The sequence below is a fragment of the Trachymyrmex cornetzi genome, unplaced genomic scaffold (genome assembly GCF_001594075.2).
Source record: "Trachymyrmex cornetzi isolate Tcor2-1 unplaced genomic scaffold, Tcor1.1 scaffold156, whole genome shotgun sequence".
In the NCBI taxonomy this organism is placed as follows: domain Eukaryota; kingdom Metazoa; phylum Arthropoda; class Insecta; order Hymenoptera; family Formicidae; genus Trachymyrmex; species Trachymyrmex cornetzi.
In genome coordinates this window covers 3,395,019-3,418,859 of record NW_017296157.1, presented here as the reverse complement: position 1 = coordinate 3,418,859, position 23,841 = coordinate 3,395,019, and the positions used below count along the sequence as shown (strand labels likewise).

The 23,841-nt window shown below is 29.8% G+C and overlaps 2 protein-coding genes across 2 annotated transcripts; both read right to left on the bottom strand.

The window, feature by feature from the left end:
- Positions 1-6,731: 6,731 nt before the first annotated feature.
- LOC108758332 (uncharacterized) lies at positions 6,732-10,182 on the bottom strand. The gene is made up of 4 exons (XM_018503215.1): positions 9,720-10,182; positions 9,057-9,238; positions 7,924-8,084; positions 6,732-7,388 (listed from the first exon to the last, which is right to left on the bottom strand). Exons 1-4 carry the CDS (start codon positions 10,015-10,017, stop codon positions 7,187-7,189), a joined length of 843 nt encoding a protein of 280 aa, XP_018358717.1. The 5' UTR covers positions 10,018-10,182; the 3' UTR covers positions 6,732-7,186.
- A 7,347-nt stretch (positions 10,183-17,529) lies between these two features.
- LOC108758322 (uncharacterized) lies at positions 17,530-21,818 on the bottom strand. The gene is made up of 5 exons (XM_018503202.1): positions 21,707-21,818; positions 21,079-21,466; positions 20,654-20,835; positions 18,374-18,531; positions 17,530-18,078 (listed from the first exon to the last, which is right to left on the bottom strand). Exons 2-5 carry the CDS (start codon positions 21,257-21,259, stop codon positions 17,877-17,879), a joined length of 723 nt encoding a protein of 240 aa, XP_018358704.1. The 5' UTR covers positions 21,260-21,466; positions 21,707-21,818; the 3' UTR covers positions 17,530-17,876.
- Between the last annotated feature and the right edge of the window lie 2,023 nt (positions 21,819-23,841).

The window sequence follows — 23,841 nt, the reverse complement described above, 5'->3', positions numbered from 1 at the left end:
AGCAAAAAAGATGACCGTGTATTTTTATTATTTTTCTCTTTTTTTCCTTTTAATCTTTAATTTACTGCATTTTTTTCCTTTAATTGACGTAACTTGTGATTATTTGCAAAGGAAAAATCATTTAAAGTATTATTACATGGAAAGTAGAAGGGGGGAAGATACAGGTTTTGCCTTAAAAGACAAACAAAAATGTGAAAAATGGAGCAAAGGCGGCGCGATCTCCGAAACTGCTGCATGTCAATCAAAAATTGGTATCGCTTTCTTTTAGTCTTATATTTCGCTTTTCAATGTTTTCATAAAACATTGAAAAATAATAAAATCCCTTAATAGATAATACAAAATCTCCAAAGAGATATATGTGTATGTATTTGACACAAATATTTTTCCACGTATTCTGAAAATAAAGAAAAACATCTGCATGCGTATTTTTATTTTATGGTTATTTCAAATCGCAAATTTATTGCACCGAGATAAGAATGAAGACAAAAGAGGAGTACTTCGTGCATCTCTCTTGTTCTAAAAAAAAATAAATATTCTCAAAGCAAACGTGGACACTACGTCAGATTTTAGATAGAATCAAATTGCTTTCTACGAGTTTGTCATTCCATTTTTGTCTCCAGTCTGAATTCACAACCGACTTCAAATTCTATCATTGACACTTTGAAATCGATGATAAATTTAAACTGGAAATTGGTTAATAAAAAACGGTAATTTTGTTAATTTAATTTAGTTTAATTTAATTTTTAAATTTGTAAATTTAAATAAATTAACATTTAAAACTAAATAAAATTAATTTTTTAATAAAAGATAAAAATAAATGAAGGAAAAGATAAAGTTTGATGTAATTAGCTCTTTAATTTACGACGCTATATAAACGAATTTCGGAATTTTAATTAAATGATTAATAAATAAATTAAATCACTATCAATTTGCATTAACATTTTCAAATACTTAATCCAACTAGTGTCAGATTTAAAAAATAAATTTATTATCATATGCTTCTATATATGTATATTAATACAAATTATTACTTATTAATTTATTCATCATTGAAATCTAGAAATATGTTAATGTAATGCAAATAAATTAAAGAGCTAATTATGTTAAATTTTTTATCTTTGTTTCTTTATGCAAATTTATTTTTGTTAAATAAATAATTTTAATTAATTTTAAATTTTATTGAAATTAAAATATTTAAAGATTAAACTAAATTAAATTAATTAAACAACACAATATATAGCGCATTATATTATACTTAATAAGAACAAAATGATTGTTAATATTAGTTTTATTTCATGTCGTTAATAACTAACCTTACTTCTATTTTATCACCGCATTAATTTTAATTGCCCGGAAAATAGTATTATAAGCGGAAAACGAGGCATTCACCTTTAAGAGAAGGTGGATTAAGAAAAGGAAGAAAAGGAGCTCTCACATGAGATCCCGATGAAGAATGATTTCACGGACATTACATCGATTCCGCAACAAGTTATACTTTTTTCTTTAAATTTATCTTAGCAAAGGTGTGTATGTATGCTCACGAAAAATTGAGACAATTATGTCTCAATGCTAATTATGAGAAATCTATCGCGACTATATCCATAAGAAAGATGTGGATCATACCTCGGAAAAACCCGTTTCTTCACTAAATACAAAAAAACACTGTCTGTCTTGGCCTGTTTTGCAGCACATATACACGAAAAGAAGGACCGACGATATTAGATTATTTTCTCGAGCGATCTTGATCGACGGATCCGAACATTAATGTCTTTTTCTTTTGAATATTGAGTTTTTGGTATTATTCTGAGAAGCAAACAAATATACCTGCTGATGATTACGCAGCTAGTTTTATGCGTTTTATTTTGTTTTTCAGTTTCTATGATCTCAAACTTGCATTTCGTCACATATCGCTTGGACAAACGGATGGGTAAAGGGTAAAAATGGTCCAGCAACGGACAGAGTGCGAGTAAAGACACACTCGCTTGTACGACGCGCGGAACGCGACTGAAGGCGCGTCGAAGCGCCGGTCCGAGAGGAGGAATCACCGGTCCGACGCGGCGCCGCGCTCTCATGCGCCCACGCTCGCGCACGTGTCGAAGGACTCGCGAATTTACCCCCGAATAATAAAACAATATACACCTCCGTGATGTATTAGTAATATAATATGATATGACACTAGCTTTTATTACGTGGTTTGTTGATTGAGACAAAATGATATAGAAAGACAAAGCCGGTGAGCAAGGAAGAAAAAGAGGGAGAGAGAGAGAGAGAGAAGAGAAAAGGATAAGGGATAAATTTACATATTGTAAAATTAAATTACTTCAAATTAAATTACTTTCATTCAAGTAAATTTAATTAAAAAGAATGCAAGCGTAAATTCATGTAGTTTTTTAATGATAAAAAGTCATTTTAATTCCATATAAAATAAGGAATATAAAAGATGATATTTAATTTTTTATTTGAAAGATACGAAAATATTATTAATCTCACTTCTTTTTTGGAATGAGATTTCACTTCTTTGGAGTGAAATTTCACTCAAAGAGAGTGAACATTGTCACTCTTTTTTAAGAAGTGAAATATTTTCACTGTTTTCCAAAAATGATCGTATTTTCACTCTGTCAGAGTGAGATTTTACTCCAAGAAATTTAGAGAGTGAAATAACTGTTTTTGGACATTTTATTAGTAAGAATAAATTGATATTTATGATACAAAAATATAAACTGCATATGTATGTGAATAAAGATATTATAGGAACATATAATATATGTAACATTTGCATTATTTGAATTTCAATAACGATTTCACGCTTACCTGACCAATTGCTTATTTTCGGGGTATTAAATAGATTGAGCTCGAATAGGTTTCAAGAATAATCCTTGATAATCTGTGAAATTAATTAACACTAAACGAGATTTCGCGATAGAGTTAAAACCATTGAAATTGATCTGATTGAAATTGACTGGAATTAAAGCAAGCCAATTGAGAGAGATAAAGATAAGCTTACACAATAAAATCCGACCACTTGTTGGAGTAACAAATACCTGTATTTATCCAGGATTGACAAATAGGCCGATACAATTACACGCGTGTTTGTTAATATTTGCTAAATATTTCATTAATTACTATAACTATATATTTGTGTAAAGAAAATTAAACTATATGTAAAAGTTATAAAAAGTTTAGTATCAGATACAGAGATTTCTTGTAATTTTTTTTTCTTTGTAAATTTGTTTGTAAATCGTTGAACTTTCTTTGTAAATTTCTTATTATTTCCTTTCACTTATTTCTTAATATACAATAATTGTGTTATATGTAATATTTACTTGATTTTTAAATTATTTTATTATTAACAAATACGCATAAAATTTTGCAATTTTAGTATTGATTCGATATTATAATTTAATATTATAATTCAATAGATGTTGATTTGATATGTTTTGTATAATGCTTCTTGATACTCATTAATTTATTTATTATAGATTTTTCTCTTTGATATGCATAATGTCCACAATCTTAAATTCCGACCGCACAATTAACATCGCTATAAATTACGGTACATGTTCCAACACGTAACATACAACCCGCATTTCGCTGCGTATGCACAGGAGGTATGTCATTAAAATTTTGTAACACCTATATATATATTCCAAGTGCATCCAAATGTCGCGAATGCATGTTTAACGAAACGGAAGTTACGCCTGCCCGCGTTTCGACAAGAAACCGATAATAATGGACTTGACGTAAGCTCGACGCGCCGAAAAGGCGCCCTTTATTGTCATTCGTATCAATGCATCGATGATGTATGCGGAATATTGAGCAGATCGCAGTAGAAATTGGAAAAGACTTGATGGAAGTCCAGATGAAGAAGAACTCTGTGGTATAAAATTAAATTAATTACTTAATTCTCATATATTATATAATTCTTACACCGCATTGTTCATAGGGCCATATTAAGATAACTTTTCACTCATTTTAAACGCAATTAATAGAAATATTTCATAATTGCTATCTTTGTCCATCAAATCGGTTATTAATTAATCTTATTATTAATTATGCTACAATCTTAATGACAATTGTTCACCAAATGATCACTGATCGAATAGTCTGACTTTATTATCAATAAGTATAATGAGATTATGCTTGCTATATGCTATTCGCAAATGATGAATGTAACATTTAGTACTGTCATGGTAATGAAAATTTGTTATCATTTTTCCTAGCTATTTTGTATGCATTTTTTCTCTACATTTCTCTCCTTTATTTCCAAAATTGTGGAGATATGTTCTTACGAAACGTACCTTATCCTTTTAATCCAATAGGAATAATTTTAGGAAAAATATTGTTTGAAAGAGACAGAGGAAATGAGATAAATTGAGAAATAAAATGTGAATTTGATGTGAATATAAATAGCAGCACAAACTAAAAATAGATGATGAAAGTAAAACATAATTTTTTGCCTTCTGAAAAGCGTAACACTTTTTAAATATATATATTATATATATTTTTGATGGATTCAATAAGCTTCCATAATATGAATTTCAAGATTATCAATACGCAAAATAGCGCACTCATCCCTGATTTACTTTTTATACATGGTTTTTTTACTCAGTAAAATATCTCTCCATTCATACGATTTTTGCAAACTTTTATTGTTGTTTTTGTGTAAATATATGAAATATAAATGATTTTATAACATATATGGGTTTTTCTCTTGCGTATTTTTTTTTGTACTAGCAGACTCCATTTACGCGATTCTCAACCGCGTAAAAAAAAACCGTGAAATGAATAGGTACTCTGCGGATATAAATCAAGGGACGAGTGTATTCGCCAACCACTTATAGTTATTAACTACCACTCTAAATAGCACACTGCATCTCTTTTAAACTAAATCTGCCACGTACCGACATTCAAAGCTACAAGTTTGTTTTTTTCCTGACAATTTTTATTGTTTTTTTATATCTGTAATTTTATCGTTCGTTGAAATGAATAATATAGAATGATATAGGGTGTGCGTTAATTAAACGTTTTTATTACAAACTGACAATGAGTAAAAGTGTTATAGAAAGATGTTTCAGCAAGCATTCGGTGCTTTTGAAAAACAATCAACAAATGATTTAACTTGAAAATGATCTAATGTCAATAAATTGATGATCGTTCTGGACATTTTATAATCAGCACAAAGTGGCATTGCAAAAGTATGTAAATAGGTCTCGTATAACAGCTATAAGTTCAAAAAATTATTGAAAAAAAAAGAAAATGAGATAAAATTTAAATGTGAAGAAGTAATAGTACCTAAAAATTTTCAGAGTGAAAATACAGTACAAATTCTCAAAAAATCTCTCAAAAAATAAACACACACTCCATATTCTTCTAATTCAATAAGTTACTGTAAAATTAATCTCTAATTCAGATTGTTATTAATACATGTGATAGTAAAATAATAAAGATATAGTGCGCGAAATTGAAGAGCATTTTGCATTTGTAGTTATAATTATATATAATGATATTATAATAATTTATAACAATAATAATGTAATCTTCTTACGGACTCTCCCAAATTCAACAACAAAAAACTCCAAAACCAGGGCGAATGAGAGTCAGTGTGGTAATTAATACGTAATCTTAATTTTTCAATCAAAAAAATAGATTCTTTACTCAAAAATAGTACATTTCAGTTCACTTTGGAACCATCTTCAGAAAAACAAATTCAAAATATCAATCCCTTCATGTCAAAGAAAAAATCACCATCAGATTAGCAGATTTGATGTTATAATCCCAAGACATAGAAGGAATTCGTATCAACATTGGATCAACTAATTACCATTAATATTCACTAAAAAGTATCAAGTTAAGAAACGTATGTTGATAGCAGCTCGAACAGAACATGACTGATGTCATGGTTCCAAAGTGAACTGAAATGTACTATTTTTGGAATAAAGAATCTATTTTTTGGATTGAAAAATTAAGATTGCGTATTAATTACCACGCTGACTCTCATTCGCCCTGGTTTTGGAGTTTTTTTGTTGATAATAATTTATGTACGTTTGCAATAGTTAACTCATATTAATCACATAACAAATATTATTTGACGATGCTAAAACATTAATTTGTTTTTCACTACATGGTACAATTTCCTATTTTTCTACAAATTAACATCGAATACTTACGCAACGTATTTGACACATACGTAGGTAAATATAATAATGTACCTGTTAATTTTAATATAAAATTGTAAATTTAATGCCTCTCTCTTCTTCTCTCTGCTTTTCTCCTCTCTCTCTCTCTCCCCTCTCTCTCTCTCTCTCTCTCTCTCTGAATGATTTTTTTATTCGACAAACTTGTAAATTAATTAGGACAAGAAGAAAAGATTATACTACACACAGCGATCTTTCTCTCTTTATTTGTTTACTTTATTATACAAATATTCTAGATATAAATTAAACAAATGTTAAAATAATTTGTTATGTAAAATTGGTTATTTTTCACTTTTAATAAATAAAATGTTATTTACATATTTATTAAAATTTATAAAAAATTTTTAGTAGGTTTTATTTTCAATACAAAATTATTTCTGTATATATTATATATAATATACATTTTGATTTGAGTGACAATTTATAAAAAAATAGATACGAATAATATTTATAAAGTATATTTTAAACAATGAGCATTGCAACAATGAATAGATCTTGTATTTCATGAAGAAAAGTCATAGCAATTTTATTTCCAAATAAAATGTGATCACTTTCTCCTATTGGTTTTTCGCATTAAATTTAATGAAGAAATTAACAATGATTCATTATCTTAAAGAAGATTATATTATATCTATATTATTCGATATGTAGGATTTTTCTAGCGAATAGATTACATGCAATTCGCATTTTGCTGCATATGTATGTAAACAATGTTGTAAAAATTTTGTAATGTCTATTCCGATGTATTTTTATCGTAACGGAAACTATCTGCCTTTACTTTGACAGAAAGCTGATAATAATGCACTAATAATACGCTGATAATGATAAGGTTTTTTGTTATTTGTTTCAATGTGAGTTACGGTAACATTGAGCAATATTAAGCAATTCGCTACAGAAATTGCATATGCACTGTGTAACTTAATACACTCCAGGTTACAAATTTAAATATAAATCTCGTTATTCTTGAACATTGTCCCATTCATCAGGTCATATTAAGACAATCTTTTAGCCATGATTTTAAAATCTTTGGAATCAATTCCGGGGAAATATTCTTTTCCATTTTTATCTACCATATCGGCGAAATTTTTTATCGCGAGTACTTCGAATCCTGCACCCGCTGCTGACTTCTGCGAAATTATTGACGAAAACACAGTGGACGTTGCTGGCACTCCATACATAGGTCCGATAAGATCCCTAGATTAAGATTTTTTATGTTACGCAAAAAATTCAAAAATGATCAATATGATACATATTAAATTAATAAAATCAGATATATTAAAAAATTTGAAGTAATTCTAAATATCAGTATTTGAATTACATAATGCTCAAACATTTTTCCTTTTTTTAGTTGAACACTGATTATCCAGTGCCAAGTATGCCACTGGGTCTGACTGGGTAATTAGTGACTATCCACTGATTCAGATTTAGAGTGTAAATACAAATGGCTCATATAAAATTTGTCCAATTTATAATATTCTTAAAAAGATTAAATTTAATTTTTTAACATTTTGTTAGTAATATAAAATTATATCATAAAGGTTAAGACAGATCAGGAATAACAGATGATCTGCACTTTTCGGATATATAACTTATTAGAAAAAATTGAAAAACTTTCTCTACACTTCGTTCTGAAAAAAATTTCTTGAAGAACTTTTGTATATGAAGTGGCGAAAGATCAATAGCATAATCTATTATTCGTATACAAATTAATTTTTTAACAAAATCATACCTGATTTTCAGAATATCCTTGCCTAATCCGTACCCACGATAATCAGAATCTACACTAAGTCCAATAGCATATAGATATTTGTCAACTTTGTAATGTTCATATACTATCTTTGTTGAACCAGCTACGATTTCGAGCACATGTTTGCAATTCTCTGACTTAAACTGTAACGATTATCAATTCAACTTATTGTTAGTTATATTATAATCATACGTTGCGACAATATAGTACTTAATAATGTATAGATGGGAAACAAAAAGACTTCTTGTGATCCAATACTACGACAAAAAGCGAATGCCAATAAAAATGTAAAAACACATGACGATCATTACTCATGATAACACACTTAAAATGTAAAGATTATGCGTTTCGCGGGTTTTCTCCGTGTCCAGATCCATTCTTTGAATGCCCAAGGTATTCCAAGAATGGATCTGAACACCGCGTACATATGTCTTCAAAACTAGGAAAAATTCGGGAAAATTCGGACTGATGGCAGCCCTATCTAAAAACAGTGGAAAGGCTGCAAACATCAAGGTATATAAATTTTAAGTGTGTTTAATATTCTTGAGGCTTCCACGGGTGTTGTCTATATAAAGATTATGCGTTTCGCGGGTTTTCTCTGTTTTCAGATCCATTCTTGGAATGCCCAAGGTAATTTTAATATAAAATTGTGAGTTGAACGTTTCTCTTTTCTTCTCTCTGCTTCTCTCTCTCTCTCTCTCTCTCTCTCTCTCTCTCTCTCTCTCTACAGATTTTATTTATATGGAATTTATATCTTAAAAATTAAAATAAAAAATACAACTACTCTTATTATTGTAATGGCTGAGGACGACTATAAGTAAAGTCGAAACGTTCTATTTATTAATTATTGTAAAAATCTTTCACATCTTTTACGATGTGTGTGTGTGTGTGTAGATTAATATTTTAATAACTTTATCATATTTTTAAGCTTGTGTTTGACCTATCTTCGTATTCATTTGTAATATAATAGAATTACATTGTATTATATAATATATAATTATATTATAAGCACACTTTTTTATAAGAACTTTAATAAAAGTTCCACGAATAATGATGAACTTGAATGGAATAATCTGATTTATATTAACAAAGCTTGCTTAATTTGTGTAACTAACCTGATAACCAGAAATGCTATCTTTCGTGTTTTTAATATTGACACCCAGAGTATTCATGCCAGCAATTACAGGCTTTCCACCGTTAGGATTGTCGGTAAATGCAGCTATGGATATACCTTGTGCGACTAGTAAACGCCATAGCGTGCTTATGTCTTGTATAAATAAAGGATCGTTTACTGCATCTACAAAAAAGAAAGAGCAAAAAGTGACAAAGAACAGATGTAACATGTAACTAAATATGATTATAAAAGGTAATCATTTTCTTCCCCATTAAGAATTATTCTAATAGCGTATTTAATCCGAGTGGGTTTACATCAACTTGTTTTCAGCAAATACCAAGTTACATGTAACGGACATGTTAGTTGTAATTTCCCACTCAACAATATAATTGTAATATAACACATGTGTGAATTAACGTTGTACGCTCTCCTATTGGTAAAACATGTAACGTCAACCAGTAGTAGAACATTATCCAATCCAAATCAATGCAAACCCACTTAGGTCGAAAAATAATATACTATAAAAATAAAAATAATCTGTCAGATTTCTTTATTTTTTAAAAATGACAGCTTCACTTATTTTTTCTTACAATCAAATTCATGGACAATAAAAGAAAAAGTCATCAAAAGAACATTAAGTTTCCATACAATCGGTGAAACTTACTTAAACATCGACAAGATGGTTCATCGGCTAAGAAGAATGTGCACATGTGTTGAACCGCTTCTTCATACCGATCTTCGGGAATTTCCTGAATCGTGAACTTCATCAGTTTCCCGTCTTTATCCTTTTTCTCTATCTGCTGCCAGACTTTAGGCGGTTGTCCCGACGGTCTGATGCGTTGCATTTTGTCTATTTCCTTTTGTAAATCTGCTCCGATAACTCCGATGTTTACTTTCTGCGTGTATAATCTTGTCAAAGGGCATTTTGTCCAAACGTCGCGGAAACGTGCGATCTTCAACATTTGTAATGCGTCGACTTCTGCTCGTTGCTTACAACACAGTTACTGCCAAGCGACTGGTCTGGTTTAATTATCAACCAAGTGGGGAGACTCAGCTACAGTTGACGTGATCTCAGAACTCTAATCGAGGCTCTAAACATTACGCTCTCTGCGCTACTTGTAAATAACGGGTACAACTTGCAATGCTATCAGGGGCGTTTTTAACATCAACGCAACTGGTGCAACGCATCAACGGGCCCCAGAAATCCGCGGATCCTCGTAAGCTTCAGGATCCGCGGGCTCCTGCAGACTCCGGTGCGTGATAAACATTTATGAATTTTTTGCTGCAATATTACAGATCTATGCTGTATAGGAATTGCCTTGAATTAATAGTAATGCCCGGGCCCTCTCTCAACTTTATCTTTGTACCGATTCTTTAGCAGCCTTAAAACGCCATTGGCCATCGTAATGTATAATGTTAACGTCTTTCTTGCCTAACTTGTTTGTATATATGTGTTAGTTTTTTCTTCATTTGTTTTATCTACAAAATTACACAAATATATTCTGAAAAGATATTTCTTGTGTAACAGCTGTAATGTTATAAAATTATCGTTGTTTAAAATTTAAAAGAAAAGGAAAAATGAAATAAGGAAACAATTTAAATGTGAATAAGTTGTAGCTAAAAATTATATCGTAACAATAAAAAGAAGAAACAAACATAATTGTATATTCATCTCTTAAGAAAGAGTAATTTTACATATATTATGAAAATAAGCTTGTTTTTATAATTTGTACGTAGTCGCATTATATGTATGATAGTCTACGTACGTTGCTATAATTATAACTCGTATTAATCACATGATAAATATTTAACAGTAACTAGACAACACTTATTTACTTGTTATCACAAAGTGCACATGCAATTTTCCTTTTACTTCTCTTCTGTAGATTAATATTATCGGATATTTATGTAACATGTTTGATGCATACATAACATGTTTGGTACGTATGTTGCTGCTAATTGTACAATAAAATTATTGTTTAATCGCACTATATGAATTAAGAGAAACATGGTAATTCCGATAACTGCATTAAGTTGTTTTAAAATTTCTGCGGGAGAAAAATGGAATAAGTTTTTAACAAACTTTATTTTTATATGTATCAAGTTATATCAATCAACAGATATATATCGACAACTCACTTGTAATGAATATTCAGATGAATATTCAAATGAATATTCAGATGAATATTCAGATAATTTCATAAGTATATTTAATCTCTACGGTTGTAAATAAGCACGTTGAAAATTGTTTATTTTAAATATGCACATCTTTTACATTTTAGTATAAAAACGTTTAAATTCATATCAATATGATAATCAGGAGACGATAATATTTAAAATAATTTTATTTTAAAATGTAATTTAAATATGTATTTAAAATCGAAAAAAGAATTCTATATTTTCATAAATATACTAATCATATAATAATAATTTAATCATAAATACTATATGTATTTAAAATTATTAAGTTATAAGCAATATTTAATAATTATTTTAATTTTATTAATTGCTAATGTATTGTTTAGCATTATATTCAAAAATACATACGATAAAGTTATGATCAAAAAATATTCAGGAACCTAGAAAGCACATCCAATATTATGTTCAGTGGTACTCGGGTGATGATTTCACAGAATAAAAATTCCTTTTCCACGATTAAAATGTACATTATGTATATTTTAATCGTAGAAAAGGAATTTCTATTCTGTGAAATTATTACAAAGAAACTCGACAGGAACAAAAAAGTCAAAAACGCTAGTTTTATCGGTAATACAGGAGGCTCTAGCATTCTTTTAAATGATATAAGATATAAAACGACAGAAATTTTTAACTTTTTTATTTATCGCGATTTTAATGTCCGATAGATATGATAGATTTAGATAAAAATCATATAGGATTTTTATTAGATTTATATAAGTTTCTATCATTCTTTATCAAATTTTTTAAGCAAGGAAAGATGGTGCACTTTATTTCCTATTGGTTGTGTATTTACATGTACACGGTCCACAATAAGATTCTTATTTTTTTAATAGTTTATACATATGTATATGTATCTATATACAATACATATGTATGTATATACTCGCTCCACATAAATTTTCGACATTACGACATTATCAGCAGTAGTGTCATCGACAATGGATACGTAGTTCACATCATTTTATAAAAGTGATGTTGGTGCCGCTAGTGTACAAGGATTTTCAAATGGTAAAGGCACAGACTTTTACATAATGAATAACGCATAGTGCATAAAGCCCATTCTACATTAGATGCGAACTGATCGCAAGTTTATTGCGACAGTCAATATGAAGCGTTGATTTCAAAATGCAAGCTTCAGATTGGCTGTCGCAACAAACTTGCAATCGGCTTGCGTCTAATGTAGAATGGGCTTTAGAGAATCAATCAATTAGAATATATTTTCTTTCCTTCCATTTCACGGAAAAGAGGAATTTTATAAGTTAATTCTCTTATGCATTATGCGTTATATGTTATGCATATACTTTATAATCCTAAGGTCGCCTAGGTTATCGACTAAATAATATAATTTTTGTATATATATATAACACCAACTTTTTTCTCTTTTATAGACTCAGAAATTCTTTTCCAGGATTAATTATACGCATTAATACTTGTCTGTGAGATGAAGTTTATAGCGAAAACAAGAACAAATTTCGAAATTGAGATCTTCTTTACTATATTTATTAGTCCAATATGGCGCTCTAAAGCTATTACATCGTGACAACATTGGTTGTGTTTCAAAATTTACTGTCAGTACTAAAAATCTATAGTTTATGTCACGTGCACTATATACTTTCAGTACTGGCAATAAATTTTGGAACACAGCCATAATGTGCATTTCAGAACGACAACCGCTTCACGCGATTTATCATTGAGCGCATTCATCTGATTGGCATATTTTGTTAGATCCTGAAATATAGATCAATCAGATGAAAGAGCTCACTGAGCGCTTAGTAAGCGCGATTGTCGTCTGAATGCATCCATTTGCTTCATATGAAAGCTGTAATGAATTTGTAGGGGAGATCGTATTGATTCACATTCGAATTAGATATTTATAATATTGAAAATTGTACTAATATTAGTTTTTTCCACTTATTGCACACATGTATTCTGTTTCGACCATTCAATGGTCAATCTTCACATTTGTACTTAATTGTTACTATTTTAATAATAAAATATTACACAGTCACATTTTGTGCGTTTGTATTTTCATTATTTTTCATGCAAAAACTTCCACGCTCTGTATCTTCTTAACCCATGAGATTTTCGACGAAATGTTTTACATGTTTTCATCTTTAGTGGTGATAAACATTACCAAATTTGATTAAAATTCGAATGGGACAAAAAGTAGTGTTTTCTTGTTAGACGTCTAATTAAAATGTTATACGAAAATTTATATGTATGTGTGTGTGAGATATTGATATAGTAGTATACAGTGATACGACGTGTTGATGACACATAAATTATCTGTGTGATAACCCAGTCAGAAATGATAATGGAATCGACATCGATTCGATGTCGATTCGATGTCGAGAGCATCAAATCGACGTCGATTCGATGTCAATTCCATTATCATTTCTGACTGGAAAGGCCTTATACTTACACTACTACTAACAGTCTTATAGTTCCCCTTAAGGATATTCTTTTTTAATGGAGCAATAAATAAATATTATAATTTTATTTTTCGTAAACTGAAGTCGGAGCAATTTTATTTCCAAATAAAATACGATCAAAAAATAATTCAATAAACAGACAAATTAGAGTAAATAACTGCACGGTTATAAAGATGATTATGAAGACTATAATAAACTATGTACAATATATTCTATAATTTTCAAAATGTACCCTAACTGCACATTGAGATACTGAGAATACCTGAGATTATCGCAAAAGTATAATTGCGATAATCTCAGAACAATCTCAAACGTACTGCGATTGACGTAGTATATTCTGCGAATGATCAAATGTCCGTAGTACCGTCTCCCATAGAATTTCTCACGAATGTCTACAGCTTCAGAGCAGTATAAGGATATAATGAAAATGGGAAGATGTAGTAAACCACTTATATACGCATATATATATATATACGTAACCAGGCACGCGCGTTCACGCCCGCACAAAAATATATTACTAGTGTAATAGTAAATTCGACAAGTGGTGTCACTAATAGTGTAATAGTGGTGGAGAAAATTTTATTAAAATTTCAGTGAAATTGTAATGAAATTTTTTTGAAATTTTAATGAAATTTTTTATCGAATTTATTTATTGTACTAGTGACACTAGTAGTATATTTTTATGCGGGGTACGTATCGCATAGGGTAAGATAAGTTAGGTTATTATTAATTGATTTTTTATTAATTGATTTTTACTGCAATTTTTATTACAAAAGCACGCACCGAAGTGATTACAGATATATGAATCGTTGCTTCCCGAACGAATACTTCGGTATTATAGTTAGGGTCTAGTAGTTGATGGGTCTTTCTTGTTAGACAATTCAATATCACACAATAAATTCACTGCATTAATCACTTGTTTTATATATGAAGTTATCTTCAATAAATAAAGCAAGAATTTTCGTTGCACGAGAAACTTACTATGACAGCTAAGGACTGTTCTCTTTGCATTTGCTTCGATGCAAAAGACAAGCCTGAAGCGGAAAAAGACCGGAAAAGGAATTGCGTATACAGATGGCGTAGGTATATGTACTGTTTCCATATCTGACGTCACACCTGACATACGCACGCGGTATCTTGTATTGAGTCAAATTCGAGATTATACGCGTGCGAAAGAAAACGAAATGATACTGTGCGAGATATTGGGTGCGTTTCGAATTATACACATGAAGCGCATGATGCATCATTTGTTCTTATTGTTTATCAATTAATAAAGAATTAATTGTTTATTAATTAATATAGCATTATAGCGTATATGATATATGACAATACATCATGCGCTTCATGCGCAACTCGGAACGCATCCATTATTGCGTTAATCTCAGTTTGTTAAAAATGATACCTACCGTTTCCGTACCTGGCGTCAAACCTGAGTTTATACATATGCGAAAAGAAACGGAATAATACTGTACGAAATATTATTGCGTTAATCTCAGTTTGTTAGAGTCATTCGAGATGATCACAGTATAATCAGTAGGAAAATAGGATGATACGCAGGATGTCATGTGTTGTTAGGGTATAAACAATAATTTCACGTTTTCAAACGTTTCGATTGACTTCCAGTCATTTGCAACGAATTAAATAACATACGTAAATGTAACGCTAGATTTTAAATATATTTCATCGTGATAATTCCTCAACGATTGTATTTAAGTGAAACTCTTCTCAAATCCTGTTGAAGGAGTGCGACCGTTAAGGAGATCCTAAAGTGAAGTCCGAAATTCGATGAAGTCACCAGAGGTCATAACATATTAGGTCGAATTTTTTTATTCATCGATTGATCAATTGCATCGTGCGCAAATGTAATTTTGTTCCGTAAAAACTGCATTTGCAAATAATGCGATTAATCAATCGATGAATTAAAAATCTCGCCCATAATAACATAATATAATAACAAGACTCAAATAATAATTAATATAACAACTTAATTAATATAACTTAATATAACTTAGTAATATAATAACAAGACTTAAATTAATAATAATCGGTCATAAATTAACAATAATTGATTTGAAACAAATCTAAAAGTTGTCAAACGTTAAATGAAAAAAAAAATGAGAACTCATCAAATGCAATTCAAGAGAAAATTGTAGAATTGTAATAAATAATATTGTCAAATTTTTAAAATTGTCATTATAAGTCACTCGTCAGAATTTAAATAGTAATAGGATACATCAAATATTATCCAAGCGTTGTATACATTATCAAAAAGCATGGTAAACAAATATAAGATTTGTAAACAACATTTAAACTCATTCCTGTCAAGGTGTGTTCATATGTAAAAAGTAACCCACATAAGTTACGTTGCATTCTTTGCAACAAATCTTGTAGACATTTTTTTATGATTGGAAGAAAGAACATCTTTCTGAAATCTAATTATCTCTTCAAGTTTATTTAAACTAAAAAAAAAGACAATTTTATACTCAAATCTTTAGTTATATTCTTAAATTTCTTCGAAATCTGTAGTATGTATATAAGGTATAGCGAACTGAGGTGGTTTAATAGAATCTTGAGAAACAGTATTTTTAATGAGATTAATAGTTTTTTTTATTAAAAAGAGTTTTAAGTCAGGAGTTAATCGTGTCAAATATGAAATTAAAAGTATAATCGTTATTCAAAAAAGTTTTAATAATGAAATTGAGATTTTTCTCATAAAATTTCGAATATGACAGTAAAAGAGTGTGAGCTCCACCATGCTCATTAATATTTCTCTTTTTTGCGAAAATGGGTGGAAAGGAAATTGAGATAAGTACCATCTCGAGAACATCGGTTTATGAAACTATCAAACTTTAAAGTGACATCTTGTATAACATCAATTAAATGGTTAGGCACTGCCATTGCCAGATCATCAACATATCTGAAAAAGAAAGTTAGTCTAGGCTAATGAGAATCAGCGCGAGTAATTCATATTAGATTTCGCGAATGGTCAAGGTAGAATCACTCACAGGTTGCCAAAACTGTAATATTTATTATGACTTATTGTTTTCCGTCGATCCGACCTTTATCAATTTAAACGTTCATTAGACCTATTCGTCACTCCAGATGGCTTAGACGGAGTTCAATCAAATCTACATAATAAATATTAAAAAGTGATTAATTGTGAATATTTATATCATCCAAAGCTTCATGATGGGATTTGGCTGTGAATGACTCTACCTTGACCGTTTGCGACATCTAATATGGATTGCTGATGAAGATTCCAAAGAGAATCGAAACGTTCAACGATTTATCAAAATTTTAAATAAAGAAGACACAATACATCAAATGGAGTAACAAATTTATTTGTTAAAATTTTATTGCGCACCTCCGCTCGCGCTGACTCTCATTAGCCCAAACTAATTTTGTTTTTGTTATTTTAAAGAGAGAATCATTGTTTAATATATTTATTTTGAAAAAGAAAGATCACACACACACACACACACACACACACACACACACACACACAACTCCCAACTCTCCAAAGCTCAATTCTCCAATTTCTGCATAACAAGATATGCTATGACGGGGGAGAGCGAAGAATCCATAAAATGTGGATGCTAAACTTTCATCTAAAAATCTTCCCGTTAAACGTAAAAAATATCGAGTTAAGAACAAGTTGAATTACTTCCAAAAATTCTTTTTGGAACATTGAATTTTGAAAGTCCACTGTCATATATAGATTTAAAATACGATTGATTTTTTCCATTGCTCTTCGCATTAAACTTGGAAAAACTACTTCAATCGATCATTAAAAATTTCATTAGAGGATGCTACATGATATTCGATAAAATTTTTTCGGCGAGTTACATGCAATCATCCACATTTCGCCTTATGTAGAGAAGATATATCATAAAATGTTATCTATTTCGAACACGTATCTGAATACCGCGGATGCATGTTTATCGGAACGGAAATTAAATTTGTCTGCATTATGACAGGAAGCCCGATATTATAATGCGGCGATAATAATGCAATTTCTTTATTCGTTTCAGCGTGCATTGCGGTAACATTGAAGAATATTTTTGGGCAGTTTGAATTAGATAAATTTTATGCAAAAAAAAATTTGCAATAAATTCCAAAATTTATTCCAAGTTACCAAATTAAGTCTTTATTTATAAATCTCTATTTATAAATATCGCTCGCCTATTAAGCTATATTAATCGTTTACCCATGATTTTAAATGCTTTGGAATTAATATTGGGATAATATTCTTTTCCGTCCTTGTCCACCACATCAGCAAAGTTTTTTGTGAAGAACTCTTCGAATCCCGCACTCGCTGCTGACTTCTGCGAAATTATCGATGTGAACGCAGTGGCTGTTGCTGGCACTCCATACGTAGATCCGATAAAATCTCTAGATTGAGATTTTTTTTGTAAGTTATAAGACATTAATAAATCTGATTAATATGATAGATATTAAATTAATGGAAATCAAATATAAAATTATTACAAATGGTTTAGATGCAAAATCTTGGATGCAAGATTTATTAGAAAAAATTGAAATGCTACTTTATTCTAAAAAGATTTATGCAATTTAAAAAAAATTTTTTTTAACTATGTGAACTGTGGCATGTGTGTAAAATAGCGAAAAATCAATAACTTAATGTATTCTTCATATGTGAACGAATATGTGAACTAGTAAGTTATACCTGACTTTTAGTAAATCCTTGCCTAATCCGTATCCTCGATAAACGGGATCGACGCTAAGTCCAAGAGCATTTATATACTTGTCAATTTCGTAACGTTCGTATATCATACTCGTTATAGATAAAATTTTATACGTAATTTTGATTTTCTCTGATTTAAACTGAAACAATTATCAATTTTATTATTAATCATATAATATTATACAATATATTGCAATATATATATATATATATATATGTGTGTGTGTATATAGTTACGGATAACCTTATTCAAGAGATATCTCTTGGATAAAGTTATCTAGGAATGAAGAAATTGGGCATTAATGTATAAATAAGAAAAAAGCTTCTTAAAACAATGTTACGACAAAGAGCGAAAAGAAATAAAAACAAAACTACGAATAAGAAATTAAAACATTTAACGATCATTATATAATGAATAAATATTTATATACAAATATATCATATTCCATATAATAGTATTGTTATGATAAAACTTAAAATTATAATATCATATATTTATATTTAATTATATTATACAGAGTATTTTTGATAATTGCGATAATTTTTAATGGTGACATCTCGTTAAAATCAACAACTTTTGTTAAGTAATCTGTGTTCGACAATGCATTTTTAAGATGCTAGGTGTCAGTTTTTAATCTTGAACGCTGTTTGATTTCTGTAAAGTAATTAAAATAAAATTTAAAAAATTATATAGGGTAAGTGCGGGTAATACGCCAGTGTGGGGAATATGCCACACGTTTTGTTTTACAATGATACCGATTAGAGCAGCGCTTGCGTCAGTGTTGCAACATTGTGTATAATTGTATGCTTAACATATTCCATAAGTAGCAATTTCCTGGTAACAGTATTGTTTTTACGAGGTAAATATGACGGTATGGTATACGAAAATGTGCCTTTTATAACTTTTATAGTGCTTTATGTAAGTTATTATTTAAACATTACACAATATTTAGCTCGATTAGCTTATTAATATATTAGAGTAGGTCAAAATGAAAATATTCGGTACATCGTTGATTCATTTTCTTAACAGTCGTACTGTACATAGGCTCATCATAAGATGAAATGACGTCTTGGAACAATGTGCCACTACTTTTGTTGGGGTTAAATGCCAGTAGGCATTTTCTCTAATATATAGGTATACATACATATATATACATATATATACATACATATATACATATATATACATATATATACATACATATATACATATATATACATATATATATATATATATATTATATATATTATACATTGAATATATTGTATATATTTTTTTGTATGTGGCGTATTACCCGCATGGTGGCATATTACCCAATTTTCAGCACTTTCGTATTTTTTTATTTTTAATAACAAAAAATGAATATATTCGATTCTAATTATACACAAATGATAGATAAAGAATGGAAGAAGAAGATCAGTATGTAAAATTACTTTAAATTGAACAAATAATTATTCAAAAATCTAATTTCGCTTAAGTGTGACATATTCACCCCACTTATCCTATTTCTTTATTTTATTTTGTTTTTTTATTACTACAAATATTTAAAATATGATAACTTGCTCATTATACAAGCATTGCATTACATCTATGGCGCATTCATTAACGCACTCTCAGAAAAATCCTATTAGAACTATTGCGAATCACATGACATATCCCATTGATGAGCTCATTTTGAATGTCAACAAGAGTGCACATCTACACATACACTAAACTATTGACTTTTAATTATTTATAGAATATTATATTAAATATACTTCTGGTTTGAGAGTTTTTATATATGTTTTAAATAATTTTCTCTTTATATTTGACTCTTAAGTGCCCTGTAGACTCTTGATATTGTTGTTTGAATTAAGAGTCCTTTGTTCTTATAATAATTTATCTAAACTATTGACATACTCCAGAAGGAAAAAATCAAGGTACGTCATATTCGACAGAGTCTAGGAGATACAGATTACTTAACAAAAATTGTTCAATTGACAATTTAATCCAGTATCCTTATATTTATCACAAATGCCTGGAAACACTCTGTATGCACTTATAAGTACTTATAGGCTGCGTTCGGGCAGCGCGCTATCAACGCTGTTTGTTATACTATCCTTATTTCACGTTTAATGGACGATGAAGATAGAATGACACAAATAGCGCTAATAGTGTCTCCCCGAATCCAGCCATAATAGAACTTGCACAATAGAATGTGTGAATTCGAATACAGTAACCAAGAAGAACCAAATTTACTAACAAAGTTTAATGTAGCTAACCTGATAATCGGACAAATTCTTTTTTTGGTTTTTAAACTCGATACCCAAAATATTCATACCGGCGATTATGGGTTTGCCACCATTGGGATTGTCGATGAATGCAGCTACGGATATGCCTTCTGCGAGTAATAGACGCCATATCGCAGTTATATCTTGTATAAATAGAGGTTCATTTTTTGCATCTACAAATAAGATAGAGTAAGAAGTGACGAAAAACAGGTATAATAAGTAATTGTATAAAAAAATAATTTTTTTCCGTTAGGAATCATTCCAAAAATTAATAATATTCTGAGAGAGAGGGAGAGAGAGAAAGAGATTTTGACTTATTCTAATTATACCTTCTTTTATCTTACAATTAAATTTACAAATAGTAAATGAGAACATTATTAAGATCACTAGGTTTTCGAGTAATTGATAAAACTTACTTAAGCATCGACAAGTTGGTTCATCGACTAAAAAGTATGTGCACATATGTTGAATCGCGTCCTCGTACCGATCCTCGGGAATCTCCTGAATCGTGAATTTCATTAGCTTCCCATCCTTATTCTTCTTTTCTATCACTTGCCAGACCTTAGGTGGCTGACCCAACGGTTTAACGCGCAGCATTTTATCTGTTTTTCTTCTATAAACCTTCTCTGATGATTCCGATGCTTATTTTCTACGTGTACAATTCTAAGCACTGCACTTTGTTCAAACGTCGTAGAAACGTATGATCTTTAACATTAATAACGCGCCGACCTCTGTCCGTTGTTCACTAGATGGCCACTGTCGATTGAATGATTTGGCTTTATTATCAACTGCAGCAATGCCCTACTGAAAAAGTATGTCACAACGTTATATAATAAAATCATGTAATTAAAACATATAAATCATGTAATAAATTGTTGCAAGTCAGTACATAATTTTTTTAAACGACGCAATTTGAAAAATCACATGATATTAGAAATAATTTCATTCGTCATGTGATTTTATAGTTATCGAATTTTAAAGAATTGAACGATAGAAATAGAAGAAAAAAGAACATATTATCACGTGACTTTTTAAATTACGCACTTTTAAAAAATTACGTACTGATTTGAAACAATCCGTTACGTGATTTACATGATTTCATCATACAAATGTGTGATGTGACTTTGTTCAGGGTGCTCACTGCACTACTGCACGAATAACAGACACAGTACTGTCGTAATAATATATGTTATCATATATATATATATATATATATGTATCGTTTCTTTGCTATCTATTTTGTTTGCATGTATGAGTTTTTTTTACATTTGTTTTATCTACAAAATTGTGTAAATTTTTAAAAGATAATCTTCATGTGATAGCTACAATGTTATAAAAGTGTCGTTGTTTGAAAAGAAGAGAAAAATGAAATAAATTAATTTAAATGTGAATAAATAATAGCTAAAAACTAAACCGTAACAATAAAAAGAAACGGAAAGTATAATTTTATCTTTAAAAAAAAACTAATTGAAAATATATTATAAGTGTAGTAACTCAGTTTACTTTTGTAACAATGTGTAGTCGTATTATAATAATAGTCTATTTACGTTTCTCATGTATATAGTTACTCGCATCGATCGCATGCAAATACTTGATACACACAGTGCTAGAGCACTTATCTATTCGTTATCACAATGTACATGTGTAATTCTCGTTCCACTACTCTTGTGTAGATTAACATTATTCATATGTTGGGCACATATGTACACGTATTACTACTTATTTTATAATAATATCGTAAGTTTAATGCTTAGCCATACTATTAAAATGCATACAATTCCAATAATCGAATTCAATGACTGAAGCAAGCTGTTTTCTAAATAATTTCGTGTGTATTATACAGTCTGTAAAGTAAGAGCGTGTACAGGTTAATGTGCAGAAAAATTTATTTTTAATGATTTTTAAGTACATAGATTTGATGTACTCCATGAAAAGAAAAATGCTATATCATTAATAATGAATCCAGTCACCACCGGCATTGATAATTGCCTGACATCTCCGAGGCATACTTTCCACTAACAATAAGTTGACTGCGTATTCGTTCGGTAAAGACCTCCAAATGAGACGAATTTGTCGTGTCAGCTGCTTCAAAGTACATACTCTTTTTCCTCGAAGCTTGTGCTTGAGGTATGTCCACACATTTTCAATGGGATTTGCATCTGGCGATTGCGATGGCCAATCAAGTGTGACGATGCCAGACCGCTCTTTCCACCCAACATGCACTTTTTCTATATTTTAACATTTAAACATTCAAACTCATACACTCATACACGTATGTGATCAAAAGACTTGTAAGATTTTTTTCAGGTGTAGGATTTTTTTACAGTATTAATTAAGTGCATCATGTAATTTTTGTATACGTCATTTGGATCCTATCGGACCATATTAAGACAATTTTTTATCCATAATTTAAATGTCTTATATTTAATTATTAGGAAAATATTCATTTTTGTCCATTAAGTTTTTCATCAAAAATTCTTCGAATCCAGCATCTCTTTTTGCTGTTGATTTCTATTGGTGTGGCGTGCAGTACTTACCCAGTCAGAAATAATAATGGAATCGACATCGAATAGACGTTGATTCGACGTCGAAAACATCAAATCGATTAAAATTGGTGTCGATTCGACGTCGATTCCATTATCATTTCTGACTGGGTATGTACTCCGTACATAAATCCAAATGATAAGATTCTTAAATTCAATTAAGTTGAGATATTGATAAGAACACAAAACTGATTAACGTGATAAAATGTATTAATACACTGAAAAAAATTTCTGGTTGAAAATGAACGAATCAGAAATTTCTCTCTCTCTCTCCCTCTCTCTCTCCCCCCCCCTCTCTCTCTCTAGTTAAATTTATTAGAATTCTAGTTGAGATAACCGGAATTCTGGTTGATACTATATTTCTAATAAAATCTACTAGAATTCTTATTTTTACCAGAATAATTATATTAATCAGAATTCTAGTTATCTCAATTAGAATTCTAATAGACATAACCAGAAAATTCTGATTCGTCCATTTTCCACCAGAATTACTGTTTAATCCAACCAGACCATTTTTCTCAGTGTAAAAATCGAGTATGATAAACCAGAAAAATACTAACGATGAAATAATGATAATCTTCTTTTGATATAACAAATATAAATTTATAAAAATATATAACTTTTATTAATTTGGCA

What these genes read in the sequence shown, in the direction of transcription:
- LOC108758332 (XM_018503215.1), bottom strand. Translation starts at nt 10,017, where the DNA reads ATGTTGAAGATCGCACGTTTCCGCGACGTTTGGACAAAATGCCCTTTG. An exon ending in ACCATCTTGTCGATGTTTAA is followed by an intron (nt 9,239 to 9,719) that starts GTAAGTTTCACC and finishes TCTTTTTTGTAG; the next exon opens with ATGCAGTAAACGATCCTTTA. An exon ending in AAGGATATTCTGAAAATCAG is followed by an intron (nt 7,389 to 7,923) that starts GTATGATTTTGT and finishes ATCTTAATCTAG; the next exon opens with GGATCTTATCGGACCTATGT.
- LOC108758322 (XM_018503202.1), bottom strand. Translation starts at nt 21,259, where the DNA reads ATGCTGCGCGTTAAACCGTTGGGTCAGCCACCTAAGGTCTGGCAAGTG. An exon ending in ACCAACTTGTCGATGCTTAA is followed by an intron (nt 20,836 to 21,078) that starts GTAAGTTTTATC and finishes TCTTATTTGTAG; the next exon opens with ATGCAAAAAATGAACCTCTA. An exon ending in AAGGATTTACTAAAAGTCAG is followed by an intron (nt 18,079 to 18,373) that starts GTATAACTTACT and finishes ATCTCAATCTAG; the next exon opens with AGATTTTATCGGATCTACGT.